The following is a 24,950-nucleotide window of genomic DNA, read 5'->3' on the forward strand; positions in this document are numbered from 1 at the left end:
TGATTTTAACATCACAATGTTAAAATCTAACCTTTTCCCACGGAAGTCTGTAGTTGCACGTTACAGCTCCTGGGCACCACTTCCCACCTGGAGAACTGGCTGCACACAGGCACGGAAGGGTTTTTCTTAATTACGCGCAAACAAAAGTACAAAGTGATGCAGTTTCATAAAAAGTATAACACAGTGCTCCAGAGAATACTAATTTCTTGTCCTGAGGTTAATACACTTCCTGAAAATGCCCTTTTTGGCATCATGGGAAAACATCTTCATTTTATGAAACGTATTCAATCATCTCGGCTGGTGAAAATGTGCTCTTATTTTTTTAAATGTGGAAAACAATTCCTCGGCTTCTCAGGCAGACCTCAGTTGCTCGACGCCCCAGTTACCTGATGCATTTGCCTGGGACTGGCAGCCAGCACATGAGAGCTGAGGGACACCAGAGTCCCCAGCAGCTGCACAGGGAGGCTGGGCAGAGGGTCTCAGGGCCTCTGCACTGGCAAGAGGCACCTGGGTCCCTACAGCTGAGGACATTTGTGTCCCGTTAAATGCATCCCACCTGAAAATCTGAAAATCACTTTCCCTTCCAAATGGAGACAGCACACAAAATCGCCCCTCTAAGTCTGCAACATTAAAACATAACTAAACCAAAGAAGGAGGATGAGAACAAAAAGGATTGTAATTCCAAAAGGGTAAGCTCTTTTCTCTCCTTTAGAACTTGTTCTTACTTTCTTTTTTGTTTCATTTTGTTGACATTTTCTAAACATTTCCCTTATAATCAGACCCAGCCCGTTACAAAAGACACCCGTCTGTCCCCCACGGAGCCCACTGCATCCCAAAACACTCCCTGCCCAGGACTGGCCAGGTCACTCCTGACTGTTTGCAAGGAGCGAGTCGCACGCTCAAGAGCTCTCGCCTGATGGAGGGAAGCAGGGGCCCAGCTTCAGTGAAATGCTCCGAATAGCCAAATCTCATCACACCTGTGTTACAGGCACTTCTCAAAGGAGTTTTTAGACCATCCAGCCACAGTTCCTTTCCATTGTCTGCAGGAAGTTCTGTCTGTGTGTGAGAGAGACAGGTACGGTTGTTCAGCAAAAAACATTTCTTACTATTGACTTGGATTCTGAGGAACTGCTCTATTTTTATTCACATAGTTTATCTCTCTTCTCCTGTGTCTCTGTCCCTTCTTCTCCATCTGCCTTTCCTGCCTTTCCAGTGCTCTCATCGGAATGATCCATTGGCTGGCTGAGTTGCTTAGGGAAGGAGAGATCTGTGGGTGTCATCTAGTCCAAGCCCTGTGCTCAGTGCGGAGGCAACTCCATGAGGTTTCTCAGGCAGGCCCCTCAATTTGACATTGTCCATCAGTGTGCTGAGTGCCCTTGTCCAGACTATGAATCAAGTGGTTAAACTGTGCAGGCCAGGTGTTGGTAACAGAGGGACGTCACAAGGAACCAGCATTTTTGGCCTGATTGTCATAGCCAACTTTCCACCCCGGCTATGGTCCATTTCTCCAGTGCAGGTCTCACCGGTTTGCCTGCAAGGAGACGAGGGGTGACTGTGTCAACGGCCTTGCTAAAGCACAAGTACATAAAATTCCCTGCTTCCTACTTGTGGATGCGGCCGTTTATCTTGTTGTGGATGGCAATCAGGCTGGCCGGGCAGCTTGCTCAATGCATGCTGGCTCTTTCAAATCTTGCCCTTTGTATGCTTGGGACTGGCGTGCAGGAAGATTTGTTCCATCGCCTCCCCAGGGGCTGAGGTGAGGCTCACCAGCCTGTACTTTCCCAGGCTGCCCTTCCTGCCCTTCTTGAAAACGGCTGCCCTGTCTGCCTCCCCGGTCGTCAGAACCTTCCCTCATCACCCTGACATTTCAAAGGCCATAAGAGCAGCTTTACAATGACACCAGGCAGCTCACCCAGCACCCTTGGGTGCATCCCATTAGTCCCCACTTCCCCTGTGCCAGCCCTGCCCCGCTGCCCCACATGCAGCCCCACAGCCTCTCTCTGCCAACACCACACAGTGCAGGGTGCATCCAGGGCTGGGAAACATCTCTCCAGCATGGTCCCTACAGCAGGCCCTTGTCCCACCACGGTCCTCCTGCTTTGGCAGGGCTCCTGAAGCACCCAGCCCCTGCCCAGCCCCAACCACGTTCCACGCAGAGCTCTCAGACAGCCCTGCTCTGGGGTCTGCTGGGGTCTGGATCGGGAGAGAGCCCAGAACTGACAGGCCCAGCAGGAGGAAGGAGATGGCTACAGAGCACAACTCATCCATAAGCTGGGGATAGCAGCCAGAGCTGGAAATGGTTGGTGTGAGAGGCTGGGGGGTACAAATGCCCTGGGACACCTTCCCAGTCTGTCCCTGTGAGCAAGGGCATGGACCAGCCTGCTCTCTCCTGTGCCCGTGTGTCTCAGCTCCCTTCCCAAGACCTGGCTCTGCACAACAAACCCACTGGCGTGAGTCCTCACCCTGCACATTCACACAGCATTGCTGAACACCGGTGTATTCCTCTCCCAGGAACTTTCTAGCCCAGTCCAAACCCTCCCAGATCTCCACACCTCCTTTGCCTTCTCCCTGGTGCAGATGAGAACAGCCCAGTCTGAGCTGGCCCTACAGCAGTGCCCACTACATGGTGCTGCAGAGCTCTGGGCATTCATATCATGCTCCCAGCCCCTCCGAGGAGCACAGAAACTTCCTGGGTGCAGAGAAGGGGTATCAGCCTCCCCACTGGCCCCAGCGTTGGAGGCTGGACATTGCCTGTACTGAGCCTATACTTTGATCCCGTATCTACCTACTGTACCATCTGTCCTAAAGCTCAAATCGTAATTACCTTTGCAAGCGGATGGCCATTGAGGAGCAGTGGGCAGTAAACCATCACTGGCTGGAAAAAAGTAGCCAAGCAAGTGGCAAAGGAAGGAGCCGAGTTATCCCGAAGGCCAGCTCAGCCCAACAAAGCTCAGGGAGCTTTGGTCCTCCCTGTCTCCCTCGCAAAGCTAGAAGTGGCGCTTTCACCATCAAGCTCCTGTGGGATAGAAGGCAAACTTTTCAGGCAGCAGCTGTGTCCTGCCGCGTAGGCTCTGAACTAGCCCTGCTGAAAAAGCTGACCAGCACATTGGGCTACAAAGAAGAAGCTCCTCGGTAAAGATGGCTTCTGAAACACGCACAAGAAAACTTGACCAGCAGTGAGCTCACCTATGCAAGTGGGTCTGTTGTTACAAGAAACCAGACGGAAACGAGCTGAAAGCCACCAAGGTGCAACGAAAGAGTGCAAACTCAGCTACTAAATATGAATGAAGCGTGCTTGCAAAGCGGGTCACGTCAACAACTCCTCCAAAGTGAACGGTAACAGGCGACCTCATGGCCAAAGCCAATAGGTTTCCTAGACTGTGACAATGCATATGTGAATCGCCTTAGGGTGGCACATAAAGGAGCAAGAATTGTAACACGGGGTCCTTCTCAGGCTCCCAGCCGAGAGGCGCCTTTACAGCTGGCAATAAGAAGGGGGTTTAGCTAATGTGTATGTCTGCTGCCTTCTTCCCTGTACCCACGCAGGAACTAGAAGAGAAGAAAAGTGCAAGCGTTTTACCGTTTCTGTAGAAGTTCAGCTCAACATTTAAACAGCCAAAGCTCTGAAGAGTTACGCTGACCCTTACTTAGGCACTTCTTTTGTCTCCCTTTGAGAGATAACTAAGCACATTCCCTCCTAGCCACAGTCTAGCATCCAGAAGCATTCAGAACACGCAGACAAACCTCCACCATTTTTTCAGGGATGTTTCGAGTCATGCGATACTTAGTGCAGGAGTTCACCAAATGTCACTAAACTCGGAGACTTTGACCCAGCCAGCCACAGCCACGGAGCTTCAGCTCACCATTTGTGTGTCAGAGCCATCAGACGGACGACCCCGTCCTCCTTGAGACACCCCTTGGGGCAGCCGAACCCAGCACCGGGTGGCTGGATATGGCCTTTGCTCCATGGGAGGCGCTTCCTGGGAGCAGGATCTCTCACTGGGGCACTGGGAAGCCCTCCTGAGGCCTGCATGCCTGAGGGACGGCTCTGCACTGCTCCATCGCTCACCAAAACCAGGGGCGGAGGAAGGCTGCCCTGGTGGCCTCCAAAAGAATCAGCTCCCCTGGGCTCCTCTGCGGCCACCGGGCACCTTTGCTGTCAGGCGGCTCTCCGCGCTGCTCTGCCAGCTTAACCAGCATCTCTTGCCCTCCATCTCTTCCCGCTCCTCACCAGCACTTCTCCTCCCTCCACTCCCTGACCAGCTCCCCCCTGCTCTCCCCGGCCCTCTGGCCCTTCCCGCCCCTCTCCCCCCACCCCGCCACCCTCTCCCAACCTTCTCTCTCTCCCTGACCGCCTCCTCCCGGCCCCAGCCGTGCTCCAGGGCCTGGCCCTGGGCGAGGGCAGCCCCGGGGAGGCGGCCATGGTTCCCGCGGGGTCAGAGGGCAGGAGGGGGCGCCCCGGGGCACGCTGGGAGTTGTGGACCCGGCACGGGGCTCCCGGCGGCCATCTTGTGTCGGCTGAGGGGAGGCTGGCACAGGCCGACAGGACAGATCTGCAGAGCCGGGAGCTGCGGTGAGTCCTGGGCCCTTGGGCTCCTGTCAGCCCTCTTCTGCCTCCCTGTTCCTCCCTGCCCTTCCCCTTTCCCTCTGGGTCCTGTTTTTCACCTCCCTGTACCTCCCTTCCTCTCTCCTGCTGTGCTCTGCTCCCTGTCCGCCCTTTCTCTTCTCTCCAAGTGCCTCTCTCTCTCTGTCATCCTTCCTCTCCCTCTACTTTCCCCGTCGCCCTTCCTTCCTGCTCCCTGGGCCTCTTGGTTTCTCTCTCTCTCTTCTGCACAGAGGCCCCAGGCTGAGTGTGCAGCTCGCACTGTGCAGTGAGGTCAAACCCACGTGGCTACTGGACAGACCTCTCTCTCCCTGCTGAGCACAGAGTAACTAGGTTTGGGGTGTTTTTAGCTGCCTCAATTAAGCGACTCCAGTTAGATAGGATGAACCCTGGCTTCAAAGTTTTACTCTGTGACCAGTTAATGAAGATATGCCACTATTATGTACTGGTAAACAGTGGGTTCACTCATTTGTCTTCCTATTATGTCCACAATGAACAAACAGGCTCTATTAAGACTAGCTATATAACACGAGCTTTACAAACTAGCTTGACTAGTCCCTGTGAGCCAAATCATGCTTGCTTTACTTACAGGATTGTCCCCCCAATCATTCTGCTTGTGTGAGAGGCCCTTCAGATGAGCTTCTATTTTTGCATTTTCTCTGAGCTGGGATTTGTTTGTTAAGTGGAAGATTAATGTCAGGCAATTTTAACACGTAATCTGATCTGGAATACTTGTTTACTGGAATTGTTTACCCAATGGTAGATCGTGGACAAGATCAAATCATTTATTGTTCTATTCAAAAAAAAAAAAAGGTTCTGAATGTGAATGGAAAACCGTTTCCTGTATTCACTTACCTTTCTGTTCTGATGTATTTACTGATGACTGTCTTTATTCCCAGTCATGGAATTCATAGAGTCGGTTCTGTGTGAGTAGCACGCAGTCAGTTTGGTTTGAACTAAGCCGTGGGCAGAGCACTAGCGTAAGGTTTGGACCCAGAAATGTGCACTCTTGTGGGCCTTGTGTCAAATCATCTATTTGTGCACAGAAATAAACCACACAAAATCATTTTCTAAAAAATTTCAGGCTGCTCTTAGTTTCACCTTTGCCTCTTCTCCGCTAATCAACATTATTTTTCTTGCTACAAGGTGTACAAGGAGCTACATTCTGGGTAAGAGCTAGAGTCAGGGGGATTTGTGTTTTCATTGCTGTTTTGCCCTCAGAGGGCTGCTGAGAGTCATGGTCACCGTCTTTTCAATCTTCTCAACCTCTCCTCTTCTGGGGAGGAGCAAGTAAGCGAGCCAGTAACAGGATGTCTTTTTAAGGGAAGAACCTTAGTTGAAGACAAGAGGATGTATTTACACTGAGACTGACACAGGCCCTTTTCTGTGCCTTCATTAACTTAAACAAAGTCTGAGCTGAGCGGAACAGAGCATGTGCCTCTCATGTTCCTGCACAGGGGCTATAGGGTAGAAAGGCGTGGAGTTCACAGCACCAGGAGGGACAGTGCCTGACAAGAGAGTGGGATTTTCCTGAAAAGGGAGGAATGAGCTGAGAAAATAAATAAAAGTGGAGGGAAGGATCGGGCTACTCCCACAAGAAACCTTTCCCTTTTGTCAGATCTACGGGTGCAAGTAAACAAAACCCAGATCCTTCGGCAAGTTGGAAGGCACCTTGTGACCTTTCACTACCACAAGTTTTATGCACAGTTTTGACTTACTTACGGGGTGGATGATGAGAGGGAGTAGACAGCTGAGATCAGATTTAATTTACTTATTAATTACTTGCTAAACTTTGTGTCAATTAAGAAATAGCGCTGTTGTGAAGACGGAGGGGTCTTGTGGCCAGAGAGCAGACTGCTAAACTAGGTTGATAGTCTCTCCTAATCGGTCTTCCTTGTCCTTTTCTCCTTTTCACTGATTTCTCTGACTCTTCCTTGTGCTACTTCCCTCTTCTTAAAGCAAGGATCATTTGAATTCATATTCTTGCAATGCCAGTACCTCTTTCTGTGATGTTCTTCAATGGAAGGGTTTGAGGCAAGTGACAAATACCACCATGAAAAGTATATATGCAGTGGCGTTATGCACATGCCTGGAATACTGTTGCCATTTCTGTCATTATAGGTACTAGATATGGGGAGTGTCTGTTGCCAAGATCATATGCATAGTTAGCATCTTGTATTTTGCCTGTAATCAATCATCCGTCCTACAAGGGTATTGCATGGACCTTTCCAGTGCGTCTCTAATTGTGGTGTTTAAAGCCTGGGTAGCTCTCTGTTGGAATGGGAGCCATCACTGGCAGAGCAATAACTACCTTTGTTTGATAGTATTTGCGCTTGACATTAGGATGAAGGGTGTTTGGCATTTCTCGCCAGCTGGATGTGTTGGAAGTGTGGACAGCTGTAATGTGGTGGTGCGTACATAAGAAACTGATAAGTCGTTTTGTTTGTTATAGCAACTGCGTGGGCTGATGGCTGAGCACAAGCCTCATATAGGTAAGATGGACAAAACTGGGCCTCAGTTGCTGGAGCTGAGCCCAGGGGAAGGTTTTTCTATCCAAGTGGAATATGTGGCAGCACTACATATCAAAGGCACCCCATAACCTATGGAGCCAGAATGAGAGGTTGTAATGACTTGCATTTTCTTCCTTTTAAGTTCTAAAACACCTCGTCTCATTCATTGAAGTACAAGTACAAGGAAGCCCACTGAATGTACCAACAATTTTAAAATTTAATATATATCTCTCCTAAAATTAGACCTGAATAGTGCCAATTTAATTTCCGTCTTTACCACTTTTGTAAGGTTTTGTTGCTGCAATCAGTTTTCCAGAAGTCCGGAAGGTGGGAAGGCTACTTATCTTCCATAACACATTTTGCTGGCTCGTATGATATTCGCACTTCTAACAAAAACACTGAGTCCGTAACGTTTGTCACAGTGTCTGATTTGAAGTGGGTTGTGTGGTGGGAAAAAGTCATTACATTCGCATTGCCTGTATTCCTTTGAATAGAAAGGATGTAGCTATTTGTTCCCATCAGGCAATCTTGTTTTGCTGTGCTCTTTCTGGCACCTTTCCCAAGTGTAGTCAAGAGTGCTTTTTGTAGATCGCGGAGGGATCGTTAAATGCACCCAAGGTTTACTAATTTCTGTAAATTGAAAGGGGCACGGTGGTTAGATGTTTTTAGGAGTCTCTAGGGATCCAAAAGCATATAGTAAAGGCTATCTTTGGACCTATACCAAAGGGTGAACCATGTTACAGAGCTGTAATTGAGTTTCTGGACACCTCCCTGGGCTCAGTCAACTGCGGGTCAACATAACACACGCTGTTGTGTGCTTTTAGTTGCAGAAAGTAACGTTCCTTTACCGCAGTAACAAGCATCACCTGGGCACTAACAGACGTCTTTTTGAATGACCATACATATTGAATCTTAACCAGTGGTTATATGCCAGTGTATTGGTCCTGATATGAAAAAGTATGTATTTACTACTCAGGTAAACAGCTTGCTAAAATGATGAAATGGCTCATGAAAGAGCCAACGAGTCATGGCTCTCCAAAATAAGGTACAACCTACTGTATGAATGACACAGGACTAAAGGCAAGTAGATTCTGCTCTATGTATAGTATCTTCAGATGGAACGTCTCAGGACTGAAACCGGACTTCATAGTAAAATTCTTCAATCTGAGAGGAAGTACCATTTTGCAAAGTCATTTTTGTAATGTAGATATTGAGAGAGGGGAAGAACCACGAAGGGCAGTATTGCAAGTGGCACATACGTCTGTTGGCTAGAGATGTTAAATATGTTAATTTTAAAGTACATTTTTCCAAGACAATTTCAAATGCCATTTTTCAGTTGTTTTTTTTGTCCTAATTTCTCTGCCACTTCTTTCTGTCCTTTACCACCCTACCAGTTTCATGACAAGACAGATTTGACTCTTGAGAGTCTGAAAGGCACAGCTGAACGTCTGAGGCAGCCACCTTCAATCTCAGCAGAGGTTGAGAAGATTAAAGAGCAAATCAGTGAAGATAAGAACGTGTCAGTGGATCTGGAAAAGCTTCAGCCGGTGTATGAGACGCTTAAACAGAGAGGGAAGGAAATGATTGCTCGTTCAGAAGGAGCCGATAAGGATATATCTGCTAAAGGTAATAGATGGAGGAAAGTTTCACGTAGTGGAAATGCAGCAAGCTGCAGCATATAAAAATCTTCATTTCTGATGACCACTGATCTGGGGATTGTGTTCTCCTGGAGAAGCTGGAGAAGATGTATAAAAGCAAAGTATTTGTTTAAAATAATTCATTGTGGATATGACCTTTGTTTTATTTTTTAAGGTTATGGTGGTTGTTTCCACTTAAGGTTATGAAGCGTCCTGTAAAGAAACAATTTTACAGTCTAAATTTTAAAAGATACCCATATGTTTCTGCTATAGAACTGTAGAGAGATTTTTGGCCAAGAATCGTTTGCCAAGGTAGTAATCTAGTTCCTCTGTTGTTTAGCTGTTCAAGATAAACTAGACCAAATGGTCCTCATTTGGGAAGACATCCAGACCTTGACTGAGGAGAGGGAGGCCAAATTGTTGGATGTAATGAAACTAGCCGCAAAGTTGTGGTGTAGTCACGTGGCTCTTGCAGCTGCTATTAAAGATACTCAGGAGCTCATTGGAGAACTGGAGGGACCTGGAGTTGACCCATCTGTAGTCAAGCAACAGCAAGAAGATGCTGAGGTCAGTAGAAAGTATTTTGTTGACTTAAAGTATTTTATTTACGGTATGCGGAGAAAAGACAGAATTACTATGAAATACCACAGGAGGCTATTTTTTTAGAGACCAAGAGGGATAATTGTGTAGGAATTTACTATAGTGATATCTCAAGAGTCTGTGGTAAATAACATGTACCAGTTCTGAATTGCAATGAGCATGCAACATGTGCCTGTCCTTATATTTGCATATCTGCTTATAAACACGTATATAATAAGCACGTCACTGAGACTTCTGAAAGTGATACGTACTTGAGATTCCCTGAGTAATAGGTAACATCTAAATGAAAGGTGTACGCATGTATCGTGCTCTATGTATTATGCTCTAAGCCTGTAATTATTCATGCTGATAGTTAAAGACTTGAGGGTTGACTGACAACCTCTGAAAAAGAAAACACTCTGATTAAAGAAATCTAATTGAAAACTTCCTGTTTATTTTTTTTCATCTCATGTAAAGTGACATCATAAGCCATTGTTCTAATTTAGACTGGTGTCAGTTGATTTCACTCTGACCCTGCAAAGGGATGCTTGTGTTTTAAGCGTCAGATTGTAAGTCCAAGGGACTTTAAAGAAACCACAGGCCGAATCCTGTCATGTCCTATCTTGAAAACAAGCTGTACATAGATTATTAAAGTTAGTGTGAGCGGCATTGATTTTTTTTCTCTTTGTAGGCTGCTAAAGAAGAAATTGATGGACTACAAGAGGAACTAGCAACAGTTCTGAGCCTTGGCTCTGACCTTGGAGCTGCTTGTGGAGAGCCTGACAAACCTATTGTCCACAAGAGCATAGATGAGGTATGGGAAATGCAGGTGCTTGAATCTGCTACGCCAGGTGCTTGTTCAGCTGAAATTGGTATATCCTCCCTGCCCCCAACAAATTTTGCAAATAGACATTTTGCGGCAAATGCAAGATACCCCTGAAGCTTTTATGATAACATAAGGGTTGCTTTTCAAGTAAATGGATCTTGGCTCGTATTAGTTTAGAATGTATAGACAATTTTATTGTATTGATTTATGGGTTAAAAGTTCTGTAAAAGACAGAAAGGTTTTTTGTGGAAATAGTCACTGATTACTGCAATAGATGGCTACTTTTTGCAATAGGAATGCTGGAATAAATTTGAAAGGTATCTGGTTTATGCCAAGTGCAACATCTTGACTGAGACAATCCTGCTTGGATGGCTACAGAGTACTGACAATTTCTCCAGTGTTCAGCAGTGTATGTTTCTTTAAAGCTACCTTTTTGATAAGGATGCAGTTCCAAATGATTTAATACTATTTCCCATATTGACTGTAATCCGTATGTTAAGAAAACTATTCAGTATCAGTATTGAATTTTACAGCTTTTGTCATCGAGAACATCGAGTGCATTCTGAAGGAAAGTAACTATGCAGTGATAAGGAGAACAAGAGTTTTAACATGGAATTAATGTGAACTATTCATGCTTAGTTTATTGGTGTTATTGATGAGTGAATAATCAGTGAACGCACATTATACAGCAGCAGTAACATTCTTTTCTCCATTGGAGTAAATTTCACCTACTTGCAGCTGAATTCTGCCTGGGATGCCTTAAGCAAAACAAGGAAAGAACGGGCAGATAAGCTTGTTGAAGCTCTGCAGGCAGCTGTTCCATACCAAGGAGGACTGCAGGTAAGATGGTGTGATACACCTAACCCAATCTTGAGTCAATAGGACTTAATGTGGTTGTAGTAAAAAATGTTACGTGATTGGGAAGGTGACGTGTCACTGATTATAGCGACTGTTTTCTTCAGTAGGCAGATATTTTTTCTCGGGGTTGGTTGGGTTGGAGGTTTTTCTTCCATTAAAGACTAAATCTGTTCTTTTCTGCATGTAGTTGTTCACATACTCCTCTATGTATAGATTCGAAATTGATGTGCCCTTTATTGGTAAGACACAAGTTTATAGTAATCCTGCTCACATTTCCTGGTGGCAATCAGTACGTAACATAGTAGGCGAGTTGAAGGTGTGACATGTTTACATGATCCAAAAGGAACAGAATACAGGTCCGTATACTCACCTGCAGCTGTTTTCTTTGAGTGGAGGACAGTGAAAGAACTTCAATTTTATTCCACCTTTTTTATAAGTCAAATATTTCAGTTTGACTATTTTAAGCCCAAAATAGTAACATAATGTTACTGGACCATTACATGAATTCTTAGTGTAATTATACTAAGAATATAGACATACTGGAGCATCATACTAATTCTTACCGTAATTTATCCAATCATAATACTTTGGAAGATGATTCACTTTTAAAATCGGTAGGTAAACTTTCCAGCAGTTTTTTAAGATATCTTTTCTCTATATGCGCTGTATTTTATTTCATTTTTTTGCCTATTCTTTGCAAGTTTTGGCTGAGTGGCAGGCCTCATGTCTTTTGTCAGTGAATGGCTGGAAGATGGAAACAGTAGTAGGGTTTTCATGGTCAGATTTTGCAAAGCTGTCTTTTTGCCCAGTGGAATTACTGTCTTTCTTGGTTCATTAGATCTTTAAAAACAGAGTTTCACATGACACTGAGGGCAGTTGCTTGTGTGTTCGGTGCAGACCAAGCAGCAGAACACATCTTAATAACAATGCAACATCTTGTTTTCCATGTTTTTTTCTCCAAGGTCTCTTATTTTCGTATTGCACAGAGGTTGACTTGTAGGGTTACATTAGGAACATTGCCGTTGCTTTAAGAGCTTTGTATTTCCTGGGGCTGCACATTGTACATCCTACAAGCTTGGTACTTTGTACAAGAACTGTATTTAACTGCCACCTTACGCTCATTTCAATAGACAATATTAAAAGTGTTGTGGGCAGATTGTTAGCTACAGCTGCCTCACCCTGTTGAGCGTGTTGGGGGGCTTAGTTCTCCTTTTCCCAAGGAGTTGTGTAGCAGTGGGCAGCTCTGAGAAGCCGTCCTAAGCCCTTCTCTGTAATGAATCACAGATAACAGGCAGGAGGAAAAAGGGCCTGGCAGAGGTATTTTTTCCTCTATGTAATTAATTGCCCAGAGTGCTATAGGTGTTCTTAATCTTTAACTGGAGTGTTCTTGAGGTTGTTCTGCATTATATCAGGAGTAAGGGAAGTACCCACAAAGCCTCAGAACTGGGGAGACTTCATTTGGTTTTTGAAGTTCCAACTGCCTTATCCTGAGGAGATTCAGTCAAGCTCAGGTATTGGCCATCACTGTCTAATCTGTACTGAATGGGTCGTGTTCCATCTTCCTGATACAGATACCGTTATCCTTCAACAGAAGTTCTTTTGTCATCATCATTTAAAGTGTGTTATCATTCAGCTGCCACCTTCCATCTTTGCTCCGAAGGAGTGCAGAACAGAGTTTGTCTTGTATTTAACCTTTCGGGGTATTCATAAAAATTGCTGATTTTACTCCAGAAGTAGAGTACTAGTCTGCATGAATAGTACTGGCAGGATATTGCTGCTGATAGGGGTTCAGTCTTGCAGCATGTACATTCTCGTAACCATTATGTGGAATACTTTAGTTAATACTGGATCCCTTGTATTGCAAAACCCCCTAGGTTCCGCTGAAGAAAGCTGTTTGGTTTTGGTTTGCTTTGTTTTGTTTTCAAAGCGCACAGCAATCTTGTTCTCTGGAGTAAAAAATTGTGGTATTTTACTTAATGCAACTTTGAAATCTGACACTATTTCTCTGCTCATGCTTCAATTTCATACTGTGATTTTCAGGCAATGTTTGACTGGGTGGACATTGCTGGCAGCGGGTTGGCATCTATGTCCCCAGTTGGAACAGGTCTGGAGACAGTGAAGCAGCAAACTGAGGAACTTAAGGTATGAACGAGCAATTTATTTCATTTCTATTTTCATCAGTCTGCATTTTCCTGTGGTGTTTAATATTTTTCTGTATTTTTCAAGAGTCAAAAGCAATTTTCAACTTCTAGTAGAAAAGAATCTGTATGAAAATTTCAGATAACATTTCATTGCACACTTTTCATTTTAAAATATGTTTAATTTTAAAATCTATTCCAAGTTTTGGTGAAAGTACATTTTATTTTGTGACTATGTTCCGACAGCTGAGAAATACTTGTAGTGGCATTCCTTGTCTTTCACAGGCTGTAAGGTTATTATGTGCCCGGTTCTTTTGCTGTGACTTTTACATGTTCTGGTTTCTACCGTGAACAGCTTCCTTGAGGCTCTGAAAGAATGCCTCCACAGCTTCACTTCTGCAATTACAGGCTTTACCTAAATGCTCACACAGATCACAACATTCCCAGTACATTAGTAAGCTGAAAATCAAAATTTCAGGCTAACTTAGACCTTCAGAAGCCTGTCTTTGTGGATCTGTGACTTGAGTATGCTCCTGACGTCGGTAGGCTGTTATGCGATATATAAAAACCAGGGATGTGTAACGATCAGGTAATGTCCTTGGTTTCATGGCTCGCTTGTACTTTTTTTGGCTGTGGGCAGGTTGTTTAGTCTATCTATTTTATGATGTAACTTCAAATGACCCATAATCTTACGTACTTCAGAAGAACACACCTAGGCGAGTTGTTCAGAGTGCTGTCCCAGTTGCATGTACCAGAGAGGGTGTTCTACTGAAGAAAATTTGCTTTCAGGTCTTCTGAAAAACAATTCTATCTGAAGTTTCACGGATGGTATTATCACAACCCCCAGAGCTAGAAGTGACCCCAGATGCGTTCTGCCTTTTGTACAGACCAGAGAGATTGTTGGAGAATACTTTCCTATTGGCCATCTTTGCCATTCTGTGGTCACAGTTAGCAATACCTGCTAGAACATTAAGACACTGCTGCAGATTCTCAGTTTGCTGCGACCGTCGGGGTGATCGGTGTCTTACAAGCATTTTTACACTGGATGACAATCCCCCAAACGTACGAAAGCTGAGAGGGATGCATTGGTATTGCAAATACTGCTGTACTGTGCTGTATTCCAGAAGGTCATTGCTTGTGATAAGTTTATGTGTATTCTTTTTCTATTTACCGTAGCAATTTAAGACAGAAGCTTATCAGCAGCAGATAGAAATGGAAGGACTGAGGCATCAGGCAGAGCTGTTGCTCCAGAAGGTAACAGAGGAGAGTGACAAGCACGCAGCTCAAGACCTTGTCTCAGAGCTCAAACTAATGTGGGAGAGCCTAGAAGAAAAAGTCATCAATAGACAGGTAAATAAACTTGAAGGTGGGGGCTTTCTTCATGACTTAGGTTTTTGAGAAAAGCTTCTTAGTGTGTATCATGTTTGCATCAATTTACACATTTATTCCTTTTGGTTTGGAAATTACAGAGCTATAATCCAAAGGGAAACTTTGAGGGACCTGCTTCAGCACCTGGAGGTGCACAAATCTATGGGGCCAGATGGGATCCACCCAAGGGTACTGAAGGAGCCGTCGGAAGTGCTCGCCAGGCCACTTTGCATCATTTATGAGCAGTCCTGCATAACCGGGGGAGGTCCCAGCTGACTGGAGGTTGGCAAATGTGACACCCATCCACAAGAAGGGCCGGAAGGAGGATCCGGGGAACTACAGGCCAGTCAGCCTGACCGTGGTGCCTGGGAAGGTCATGGAACAGATCATCCTTGGTGCCATTGCACGGCACACGCAGGAGAACAGGGTGATCAGGCCCAGTCAGCATGGGTTTGTGAAAGGCAGGTCATGCCTGTTGAACCTGATCTCCTTCTATGATAAGGTGACCCACTTAGTGGATGAGGGAAAAGCTGTGGATGTTGTCTACCTGGATTTTTGCAAAGCTTTTGACACTGTTTCCCACAGCATCCTCCTGGAGAAACTGGCTGCTCATGGCCTGGACAGGTGTACTCTTCACTGGGTAAAAAACTGGCTGGACGGCCATGCCCAGAGAGTGGTGGTAAATGGAGTTAAATCCAGTTGGTGTCCAGTCACAAGTGGTGTCCCCCAGGGCTCGGTGCTGGGGCCGGTTCTCTTTAATATCTTTATCAATGATCTGGATGAAGGGATCGAATGCACCCTCAGTAAGTTTGCAGATGACACTAAGCTGGGCGGGCGTGTTGATCTGCTTGAGGGTAGGTTGGCTCTGCAGAGAGATCTGGACAGGCTGGACCGATGGGCTGAGACCAATGGTATGAGGTTCAACAAGGCCAAGTGTCGGGTCCTGCACTTGGGACACAACAACCCCATGCAGCGCTACAGGATTGGGGCAGAGTGGCTCGAAAGTTGCCCGGCAGAAAAGGACCTGGGGGTGTTGGTGGACAGCCGGCTGAATATGAGCCAGCAGTGTGCCCAGGTGGCCAAGAAGGCCAACAGCATTCTGGCTTGTATCAGGAATAGTGTGGTGAGCTGGACTAGGGAAGTGATCATCCCCCTGTACTCGGCACTGGTGAGGCCCCACCTCGAGTACTGCGTTCAGTTTTGGGCCCCTCGCTACAAGAGGGACATTGAGGTGTTGGAGCGTGTCCAGAGAAGGGCTACAAAGCTGGTGAGGGGTCTGGAGGACAAACCTTATGAGGAACGACTGAGGGAGCTGGGGTTGTTTAGCCTGGAGAAGAGGAGGCTGAGGGGAGACCTTATCACCCTCTACAACTCCCTGAAAGGAGGTTGTAGAGAGATGGGGGCTGACCTCTTCTCCCTGGTGACAAGTGATAGGACGAGAGAAAACGGGTTAAGTTATGTCAGGGGAGGTTTAGATTGGATATTAGGAAACATTTTTTCACTGAAAGGGTTGTTAAACATTGGAACAGGCTGCCCAGGGAGGTGGTGGATTCACCATCCCTGGAGGTGTTTAAAAAAAGGGTAGATGTGGTGCTTAGGGACATGGTTTAGAAGTGGTTTTTGTCAGGGTACGTTAATGGTTGGACTTGATGATCTTGAAGGTCCCTTCCAACCTCAGCGATTCTATGATTCTATGATTCTATATATAATATAATTTGAATTTTACAATTTATTGAGTTGCTTTTGTGGTTTTTAAACCGTAAGCAGTATTTTTTGTCACTTCCTCTGTCAGCAGTGCCATCTTGAATCATTATTATTTCATTTTGATTAGTTGATGATATCTTAAGTAGCGGTTGAAAACATGTTTATATGTGCAAAAGTAATATTAGCTGCTGAACTGAGCAGTTTAAAAAAAAAAAAAAAGACACAACTTAATCCTTAACTGTTTCAGTGCTCTTTCCTTAAGTTATCAAAGTGAGAGATTTAAAGATGCAGTGCTTTGAAGTGTATTTTTTTTCCTAAATGGAATCATTTCACAACAAAGAAAAGGTTTTAAAGATCATGCAGCAAATTGCATTTCTATTGAAATTCTGTTGTAAGTGATAAAAAACTACTGTTGTATCTCCGACGAGAGAACCTTCCAGCTTAACTCTGCTCTGGCTACATGGGGTCTCGGAAGGTTAGGGATTTAAGCCTGGCGTGTGAGGCTTTACAGGGGAATGGCAACCTCGGCTCTGAGTATGAAGCTGTTGCTTGTCTTGGATGACTGTTTCTCCCTGGGTTTATGATATCAGATGCACGGACGCTGCTCTGGATTGTGGTGACTAAATGCTAACATAAGCCAATTCAATAGCATTGTGAAACCATTTCCTTGTTAATTTTATTTTTACTCTAGCGCAAGCTGGAAGGTGCCTTGTTCGCCTTGGGGCAGTTCCAGCGCGCCCTGGATGAGTTGCTGATGTGGCTGACGCATACAGAAGACTTGCTGAATGAACAGAAACCTCTGGGTGGAGACCCCAGGGCTATTGAAATTGAACTTGCCAAACATCATGTATGTAATTATGATGAGCATTAACTGAAATGTTCCTTTGATGTTTATCTGAGTGATGAGTCTTGTAGTAAAACTTAGCACTCCGTAAATAATTCTCTGGAGATTTTCAAGATGCAGAGTATAGCTGAAACGCAGACTTGGAATAACTAATATTTTTCCTCTTACTCCTCCATATTCTTTCCTTCCTTTGCGTGTGCCATGCAAGTGACATAGGTTTTAGCTAAACAGAGCAACTCACCCTAGTCTCCACTTTTATTCACCTTAATTTGACCCAGGGAACTTAAAAGTTATTGAACCTGCTGCTGTCCCTGAAGCAGTAACCTCCTTGATTAGTTCTGTTTAAGCCAGGTCTCACAAAATGTATGCGGCCATTACGCATCTTTCGTTCTTGTTTCTTCCTTCTCAGAAAATAGCCATTTGCTGGTTTGAATTCTGCAGAATTTTATCCCAATTGGATCCAACTAACAAGAAGAATGGAAAGCTTCTCTGAAAATCTCAGCCATCTTTAGGAAGGTGTCCATGCCCCCATCTTCTTCTCTTGTTACATACAATTTAGGGTTTTTTTTAAATATGTTTTTTAGTATTTTTACTGATTATTGTGCCTGTGGAGCCCACGGAAGAATGCTTCTGTTGTGCCTTTTATTTTGAAGAGTGCCTCCCAGGAGCAAGAGATCTTCTCTGCCTCCTTGTGTGACTTGGTGTGCTGTCCATGATGATGTGTTGTTCCTAGGCCTGAAGATTTCAAACTAACCTCCTAAATCCTCTCCTTTATTTTCAATCTGCCATTTAATTTTTGGCCTGCAGATGATGTGAGAAGTATTCAGAGTCCCTTTTGGATGTAGAGAGAATTGATAGAAGTTGACAGGACACGGATAATTAAGGCATTTTCCTTGTTTGTGGTAATGCAGCTCTGCAGCTGCTGAAGCCTTTTGTGTGGTCGGTTGGAACTTGAGCAGAGAAAATACCTACGTGCCCTGTGCAACTACTGTTAGAAACAGGCCCTCAAAAAAAAATAAAATCACAAATCCAGCGTCCGCTCCACAAACCTTTTATATTCTTATCTAACGGAAGTGGTTTACTCTGAAGAAGCGTCCAGACGTCGTTTGTGGCTTCATCTGCCTTCAGTGCTGAAGGAGTTCAGCAAACACATGAATGAATCTGCCTCCTTTTTGTAAAACGGAGTTTATGGGTTAGGAAGTTCACACAGTAGTGCATCCTGTGGTAGCCTGGAAAAACATCCATCTCTGGAATAACTTTGGCAAGAATAGACCTTGTTCCTAGTGAGCCTCATCAGGAAGGACGGGAAAAGATGCATCTGCTTCTGTGAATATCCCTCTTTTTCGCCCTGTTAGGAAAATAAAATAACGAATACCTTCCAGTGCTTAGCTTAGAAGAACTAAATCAAATGAGACGCGCATTTATCCATTTATGTGGATCCAATTAGGAAGTGTGTTCAGTGAAGTCGAATGGAAAGTGAATCATCAAGTGAGGAAATTGCTTTTTGCGTTTTTAGATATGCTTACCCGTTGTACTTTATACTTACCCGTCCGTGGAACCTGCTTCCAAAATCAGGTTGTGTACCTTTCAGCTCTCTGGGAGGTCTGCAAAGATTCGATTTAACCTGTGTGGCTTCACTAGTGCAGCCACTACACAAAAAATACTTCAAGCACCACGTGGTCCTTCCCCAGCGATGGTAAAAGAATACAAACAAAAAATCCCACCAGATGCAATCCGATCAGGGTATGGGCTCGTTATCTGGGACAGGAAGGAGTAGTTTGAGGAAGGTCAAGTACCCTTCGTGTGAATGTTTGTTTTGTTTGAACTGAGTGAGACTTAACCCATTTTGTCATGTTTTAACAGGAAAGCGTTCCCCAGCACCAGGCACGTATCTGTCAGCAGCCCAGGCGCAAATGGAAACCCAGAATCCACGGGCAAACCTTCTAGTCAGCAAATGGCAGCAAGTCTGGCTTCTGGCCTTGGAAAGAAGAAGAAAACTGAAGGATGCTTTGGACAGACTTGAAGAGGTCAGAAAAGGAATATATTTACTTTATGCATAATTTTGTTTACCCTGGGTTAAATGGTAAATACTGTCAACGACTTCCACATTTGTTGCATTCTATTGTATGATGCAGCTAACTGAAAACATTGCGATACACAGGGTCCCACCCGCAGGGAGGAGCAGAGGGGACAGGTGACCCCAAACTGACCAACAGGGTATTCCATCCCATCTGCATCACGCTCAGTATAAAAGCTGAGGGATGAAAGGGGCAAAGGGGGCTCTGGCTTGTTTTTTCTTCAATGGCCGATGTCTGAGGGGGACCCTGTCTGTTCGTCTGCCTTTGATCCCAATCCGAGCACTCCGGACTCTAGTTCCGGAATTCAGCTCCTGTCCATCGCTGAGTCCAGTCTGGAACTTTCCCTGTGTCTGCTGCTGACGCCATCGTCATCCTGGGAGCTGGATACGGTTTTGTATATATTGTACACTTTTTTTCTTTAATTTTTATTATTCTATTACTATTTACTATTTTCTTATTTATTATTATTTTCATTAAAGTAGTTTAGTTCTTTTTCTAAACTCGTAAATCTCCTTATCTCTTCCTCTCCTCTCTGAGGAGAGAGTTGGGGGAGGGCCATCTGTCGTTCTGATCGGCCAATCTGGCCAAAACCACGGCACATTTTTACAGAACTATTTTTACAGTCAACACAGAGTACTACAGCGGTAGCTGAAAACATAAACCAAGTGTTTTTGCTGATCAAATGTGCAAGAACACGTCCCAGTGAACGGGTGACTATGTCAGTTCTATTGAGGGAAGCGTCCCATTTATTATCGGCACATTTTTTAGTAAGACTGTGGTTAGGAATAAGATCCGTCCTGTAAGGTAGCAAGTACCTTCCCCTTCACGCTGGAGTGCGTGAGTCTGTCGTGGCTGTTTCCTCAGCTGTGCCTGTTAAGTGTTTCCGTGTGCTCAGGATGCAGTCATTGGTGCTTGGTTGAGGATTTCTGCTGATTTGCAGGATTGAACTTTGGTGAAAGTTTATCGTGTGGCTGTTGGTTTTCCTTCTGTTTTGAGTAGGGATGCACATGCGCTGTTATTAAAGCCATCGCCCAAGAGATTCTGCATCAGCCAAGTGACGTGTTCCCAGAGCTTCTCTGCGGGGTGCCACTACTGGGAAGTAATTCCCCAGGCCAGCGATGGGTGGGCTGTTGGAGTTGCTGATGAACTTTTTGGAAAAAGGGACAAATTAGGAGGAGCAGAGCATTCCTGGTGTGTAGAATGGCTAGGTCCCAAACAGCAGCTGTCAGCGTGGCACAGAGATCAAGAAACGTTATTCTGCAAGGATAAACCGTTGAAGGCTGGAGTTTTGCTGGAGCTACAAAAGAAGACCGTGTCCTTTTATTCCATCGCTGACAAAGAAGTGCTTTTGCACACCTTCGGAATCAATACCTCACCTCCTCTTTACCCTGCTTTCTGGCTATATCATCTAGAAAGAAATGTATCTTTCAGTCTAAGTCAGTAAAGTGACAATTTTGGCTGTGACTGCAGAGCTTCTGTACGAGGTTCAGTGTCTCGCACAGGAATTTACCCAGGAGTGTGTAGCAACCCAGGCCTTCCTGGGAATCAGCAGCTGATACTTGGCTCTGCTTTTCTTCCCGCTCTGCTCTGCTGTAGCTGAACACTGAACTGCTGTCCCCGAACACCCTGGAAGCACTCTGGACTAACTGCGCGTCTGTAAGATGCCAGCGGTGCGTGTGTCAGCTTCTACAAGAGTGGGGGTGGCTCTCTCAACGTTGCCAACAGTGAATGCACAGCTGGTGGCTGCTGCCTCTTGTTAGGGCTGAGGTGTCCCTTCCTGGTGCATCTGGAGCAAGAACAGGGCCAGCACGATGAACTGCCGGGGCACCTCTAGGTTTGCACGTACAAACTGTGCTGCAGTGCTCAGGAGCAGCAATTTGTTGCGCTTTGATCATAAATGACCGTGCCATGTAAAAGGGAGTGTGTTGTGTCGCTCCTGGTGTTCCTGTGCGTCGGAGGCGCTCACTTGGCAGGCGCAGCACTGCAGCCAGCGCCGTTCCATGACAGCGCTTGAAATCTGCATCGTGGCTCCCAATGGCAGAAAGCTGCATCACCATCCCAGGGAAGCCCAGAGCAGAACTCCCGCGCAGAGGCGACAGGAGCCCACAAGCCCACTGCCTGCTGTATTTCCCACTGGGCTCTGAGGGGGGAGAGCGGAACTGGGGGCTGTGATTTGTCAAGGGGATGCCCCCTCTGTCCCTGTGACCGCTGTTCATGGCCCAAAACAAAGGGGAAAAAAATCCAACAAAAAATAAGGTAAAGGGCTTTTTATTAGTCAAATAAGAAATCACTTTCTGGAGAGCAGCTGTCCCTGCCCAGCTGCCCGGCTCCTGGGTCTGTCCCGCGGGGGCCTTGGTGTGTGAGGGAGGTGGCAGTCGGACGAGTCGCTCTTGCTCTCCGCTGCCTTGTGCAGCCCGGGCTGGTGCTGTGCTGGCCCTGTCAGGCAGCAGGGGTGGCAGGAGAGAGCAGAGTGAGCTGGGGTGGGGGCAGTGGGGGGGACACGAGTGGGGAAAACCCAGCACCTCGTGGGTGCCCTGCCCTCCCCGCTGCCCCTTCACACCCATGGGATCCTCTCCCCAAGCCAGCCCCGGCCGTACCCTCTTTGTCTGTGAGCACGGGACTGTCCAGCTGCTCCCTGGACATGCAGCCGTCCTTTGCCAACAGGTCCACGACGTTGCACTGGGAATGAGAGAGCGGGCTGGCCGAGCCACGGGGCCGAACTCGGCATCCCTTGGCAACCCTCCCACAGCCAGCTCTCCCTGGGGAAACTGAGGCACAGCCTCAGTGGCCCCCGCCGTATCCCTACCTTTGTCATCCCTACCTTGTTGGGGAGCAGGAGCGGCTGGAGGCGCCGGGGCAGCTGGAGGCCCTGGCGGCGCTGCAGTGGGGTGGTGACAGTGTGGCGACCCCCGCAGCTCCGCGGCACGGTGGGGTACTTGACCTCGGCTGGCGGCTGCCTGTGGGACGGGGTACGCGGATGCTCAGTGCCTGGCACCGTGGCAGCCCGTGCTTCAGCCTGCTACGGCAGGAAGGGGGCCAGGGGCTGCTCCCCGGTGCGGTCTGTCCCTCCCGGCTCCCCTCTGCCTGCTGCAGGAGAGCCCCCGGCCGTCCTGCTGGATCTGCTCTTTCCCCACAGCCCCCGGGAGCTGGCCGTGGCAGTGGCAGGTCCCTGCACCCCACGCCAAGGACAGCAGGAGGCAGGAGCTGGGCTGTCCCGGCTGCAGCGCTTGATTTCAGCAACTTGTTTGGGAGAAGGAACCTGACCTCCCTAAGCCCGAGGTCAGGCTGAGACCAGACACAACTCATCGCACATGGCTTCAGCGCCCTTGAGACAGAGACTTGGGCCAGACGGGCAGTGAGGGGGAGCTGTAAAACCCCACAGAGGCGGGGTAAGCACAGCTGACCCTCTGCAGCACAGCTCTGCTCCCCTGCCCTGCCCAGGTCCGCCCGGACCCCTGCGCCCCCACCTGGGGAAGAGCTCTCCCTCGCTGGGGCCAGGCCACCCTGCACCCCAGTGGGACAGGGATGGGTCCCCGTGTCCCCTACCTGTGCTCGTGCTGCTGTTCCTGCTCTAGCTTGAGAATGGTACGGGGGTGCTCGGCGAGGCGGGGGGACAGCGGCGGCAGGGATGGAATGGTCACGATATGCCTGGGGAGGGCAGGAGCCGTAGATGGGTGACGCGGCAGTGCCCTGAAGCCCATGGGCTTGTAGCCCACGGCACCCCCTGCTCCCCGGGGAGGGCTCTGTGTCCCCGTGCTGCCAGGCAGGGCAGCGAGGGATCTGGGCAGGGTCAGACCCCCCAAGCAGAGCCCCGAACCCCTGTGCCTGGCACAGCGGGGCACTGCCAGCACCCATCGCCCCCCCGTCCCGCCCACAGCGCCAGGTGCTACTCACGGGCCAGGCACCGACATGTCGAGGGGTCGGTCGCAGGACAGGCAGTGGAAATGGGTCAGCAGCGGGCTGGAGTGGGGAGAACAGGGCTGGGTGAGCTCCTGGGGGGGACACAGGCAGGCAGCTCGCAGGCAGCAGCGAGGTGTCCCTGAAGCCGCCGCCGTCCCCAGTGCACTCACTTCTTAATCCCAGCTGCATCATCAGCCCCTGCCTGTGAGCCCTTCTGGAGCTGCTTGAGGTTGCTCTCCCAGTGCCCCTCCAGCTGCTTCTGCAGAGCCCCCAGCTCCTGGCGGCCCAGCTGTGGACAGGTGCCCACCCTCAGCCAGCTGCCCCGGGATGGGACATGGTGGTCCCCGGCTGGGACAGCTGGCAGAGGGATCCTCGGAGGGATGCCAAGCCCTGAAGGAGCAGGTTTTGCGTGGCAGAGACGAGACACCCCTCACCTTGGAGGCCACCTCTTCACTAAGCTCTTGCTGGACCTTCTCCTGGCCCGTCTGCCGGCTCAGCACCTCCTCGAGCATCTCAGTCAGCCGCTCCATCCTTGTGTCGAACTCGCTGCGGTTGACTTTGCCAGCCGGGCTGGTTTTGTCTGCTTTCTAGCAAGAGGGAAAGGCAGGAGAAGGACGAAGTGGGGAAAAGTGGGGAAAGGACGAAGGTAGCCTAGGCAGGGCCTGCTCGTGTTGGGAGGAGAGGGAGAAGTGGCTACGTGGCCCTGCTTGCCCCATCACCCCCATGGGGTTGGTGCCAGCCGCCAAAGGGACCCATGGGGAGACAGAGGGACCTGGCGAGGGACGCGCAGCCAGTCTGGAAATCTTCCCTCCCCCCAGCAGGTTCTGCCACCAAGCACCCAAGGGACAAGGGGTGATTGTCACTCTGCCTGGGACCCCCTTGGCTGGTGCTGGGGACCCTCGAGGCCATACCACATCGAGTCCCAGCATCAGGTCATTCTTGTCCGCTTTGCCCTTCACCAGCTTCTCCAGGGACTGGAACAGAGCCTGCCAACACAGAAAGCACCCCATGATGCCACGGCACCGTCGGAGCTGCCTCCCGGCCAGCTCAGCACCCCCCATCCACCTCCCACCCCCCTTAAAAACCTGCGGGAAAGGGACAAATCCCTTGTGGTGCCCAGGCTCTGCCTGGAGGATGCTCTGACCCCGTGGGGCTTTCAGCCACCCACCTTGGTATCTTGCTGCTGCCGCTGACTGTCACGCAGGAGGTTCCCCACGACGGGGCTGAGCTTTTCGTAGCTGCCTTGCACCTGCACAAGGGTGGCCTGGACGCGCTTCAGCACCTCCTCATCCTGCTGCAGGGAGGAAGATGACAGGGCGGTGCTGTGCAAGGGGGGACTGGCTGCCCCGTGGCGACAGAGCCAGGTTACTTGGCCGGTGGCCAAAGGCTCTCGGTGCCAGCAGGACATTTGCACCAAGGCTTTCATTTCCTTCTGTGCTGCTGACTTGTACAAGGCAATGTGGGGAGCAGCGAGGGGCTCCCCCATGTTACAGCAAAGCATGACCAGCCAGGGGATTCCCGGCAGCCCCCTCCCAAGCCCCCCATGCCGCCATCTCCCTACCTGGCTCTGCCTCGGCAGCTGCCTCGGCACCTTGCCCACCGCCCGCCGGGACATCAGGGAGTCCACCACCTCCTGGAGCTTCTCATAGCGCTGCAGGAGCTTCCCCACCTGCGCTCCTGTGTCCCCACAGCAGGCAGGGCATGCTGCCTGCGCCTCTGCCTGCTCCTGCCCTGCGCTCTCCATCGCCTTCAGCTTGTCCTGCTGCAGGAAGGGGAGAAGGGATCGGCTCTGAGATGGATTGGATGCAGCCAACAAGCCAAGGTGCTGTGGAGGCTCGATGTCTGCAGCCGGCCAGGGGCTGTGGCCGGGAACCCTGCCAGGACCCCCCCACCCAGCCGGCGGGC

At 48.3% G+C, this 24,950-nt stretch overlaps 1 protein-coding gene across 1 annotated transcript; it reads left to right on the forward strand.

The window, feature by feature from the left end:
* Positions 1-9,096: 9,096 nt before the first annotated feature.
* Positions 9,097-19,174, forward strand: LOC141734859 (microtubule-actin cross-linking factor 1, isoforms 6/7-like). The gene is made up of 7 exons (XM_074567079.1): positions 9,097-9,317; positions 10,021-10,143; positions 10,894-10,995; positions 13,054-13,155; positions 14,328-14,501; positions 16,915-17,070; positions 18,931-19,174. The coding sequence occupies exons 1-7, from the start codon at positions 9,114-9,116 to the stop codon at positions 19,012-19,014; spliced, it is 945 nt and encodes a 314-aa protein (XP_074423180.1). The 5' UTR covers positions 9,097-9,113; the 3' UTR covers positions 19,015-19,174.
* Positions 19,175-24,950: the final 5,776 nt, after the last annotated feature.

This window comes from Larus michahellis, chromosome 25 (assembly GCF_964199755.1).
Source record: "Larus michahellis chromosome 25, bLarMic1.1, whole genome shotgun sequence".
In the NCBI taxonomy this organism is placed as follows: Eukaryota; Metazoa; Chordata; class Aves; order Charadriiformes; family Laridae; genus Larus; species Larus michahellis.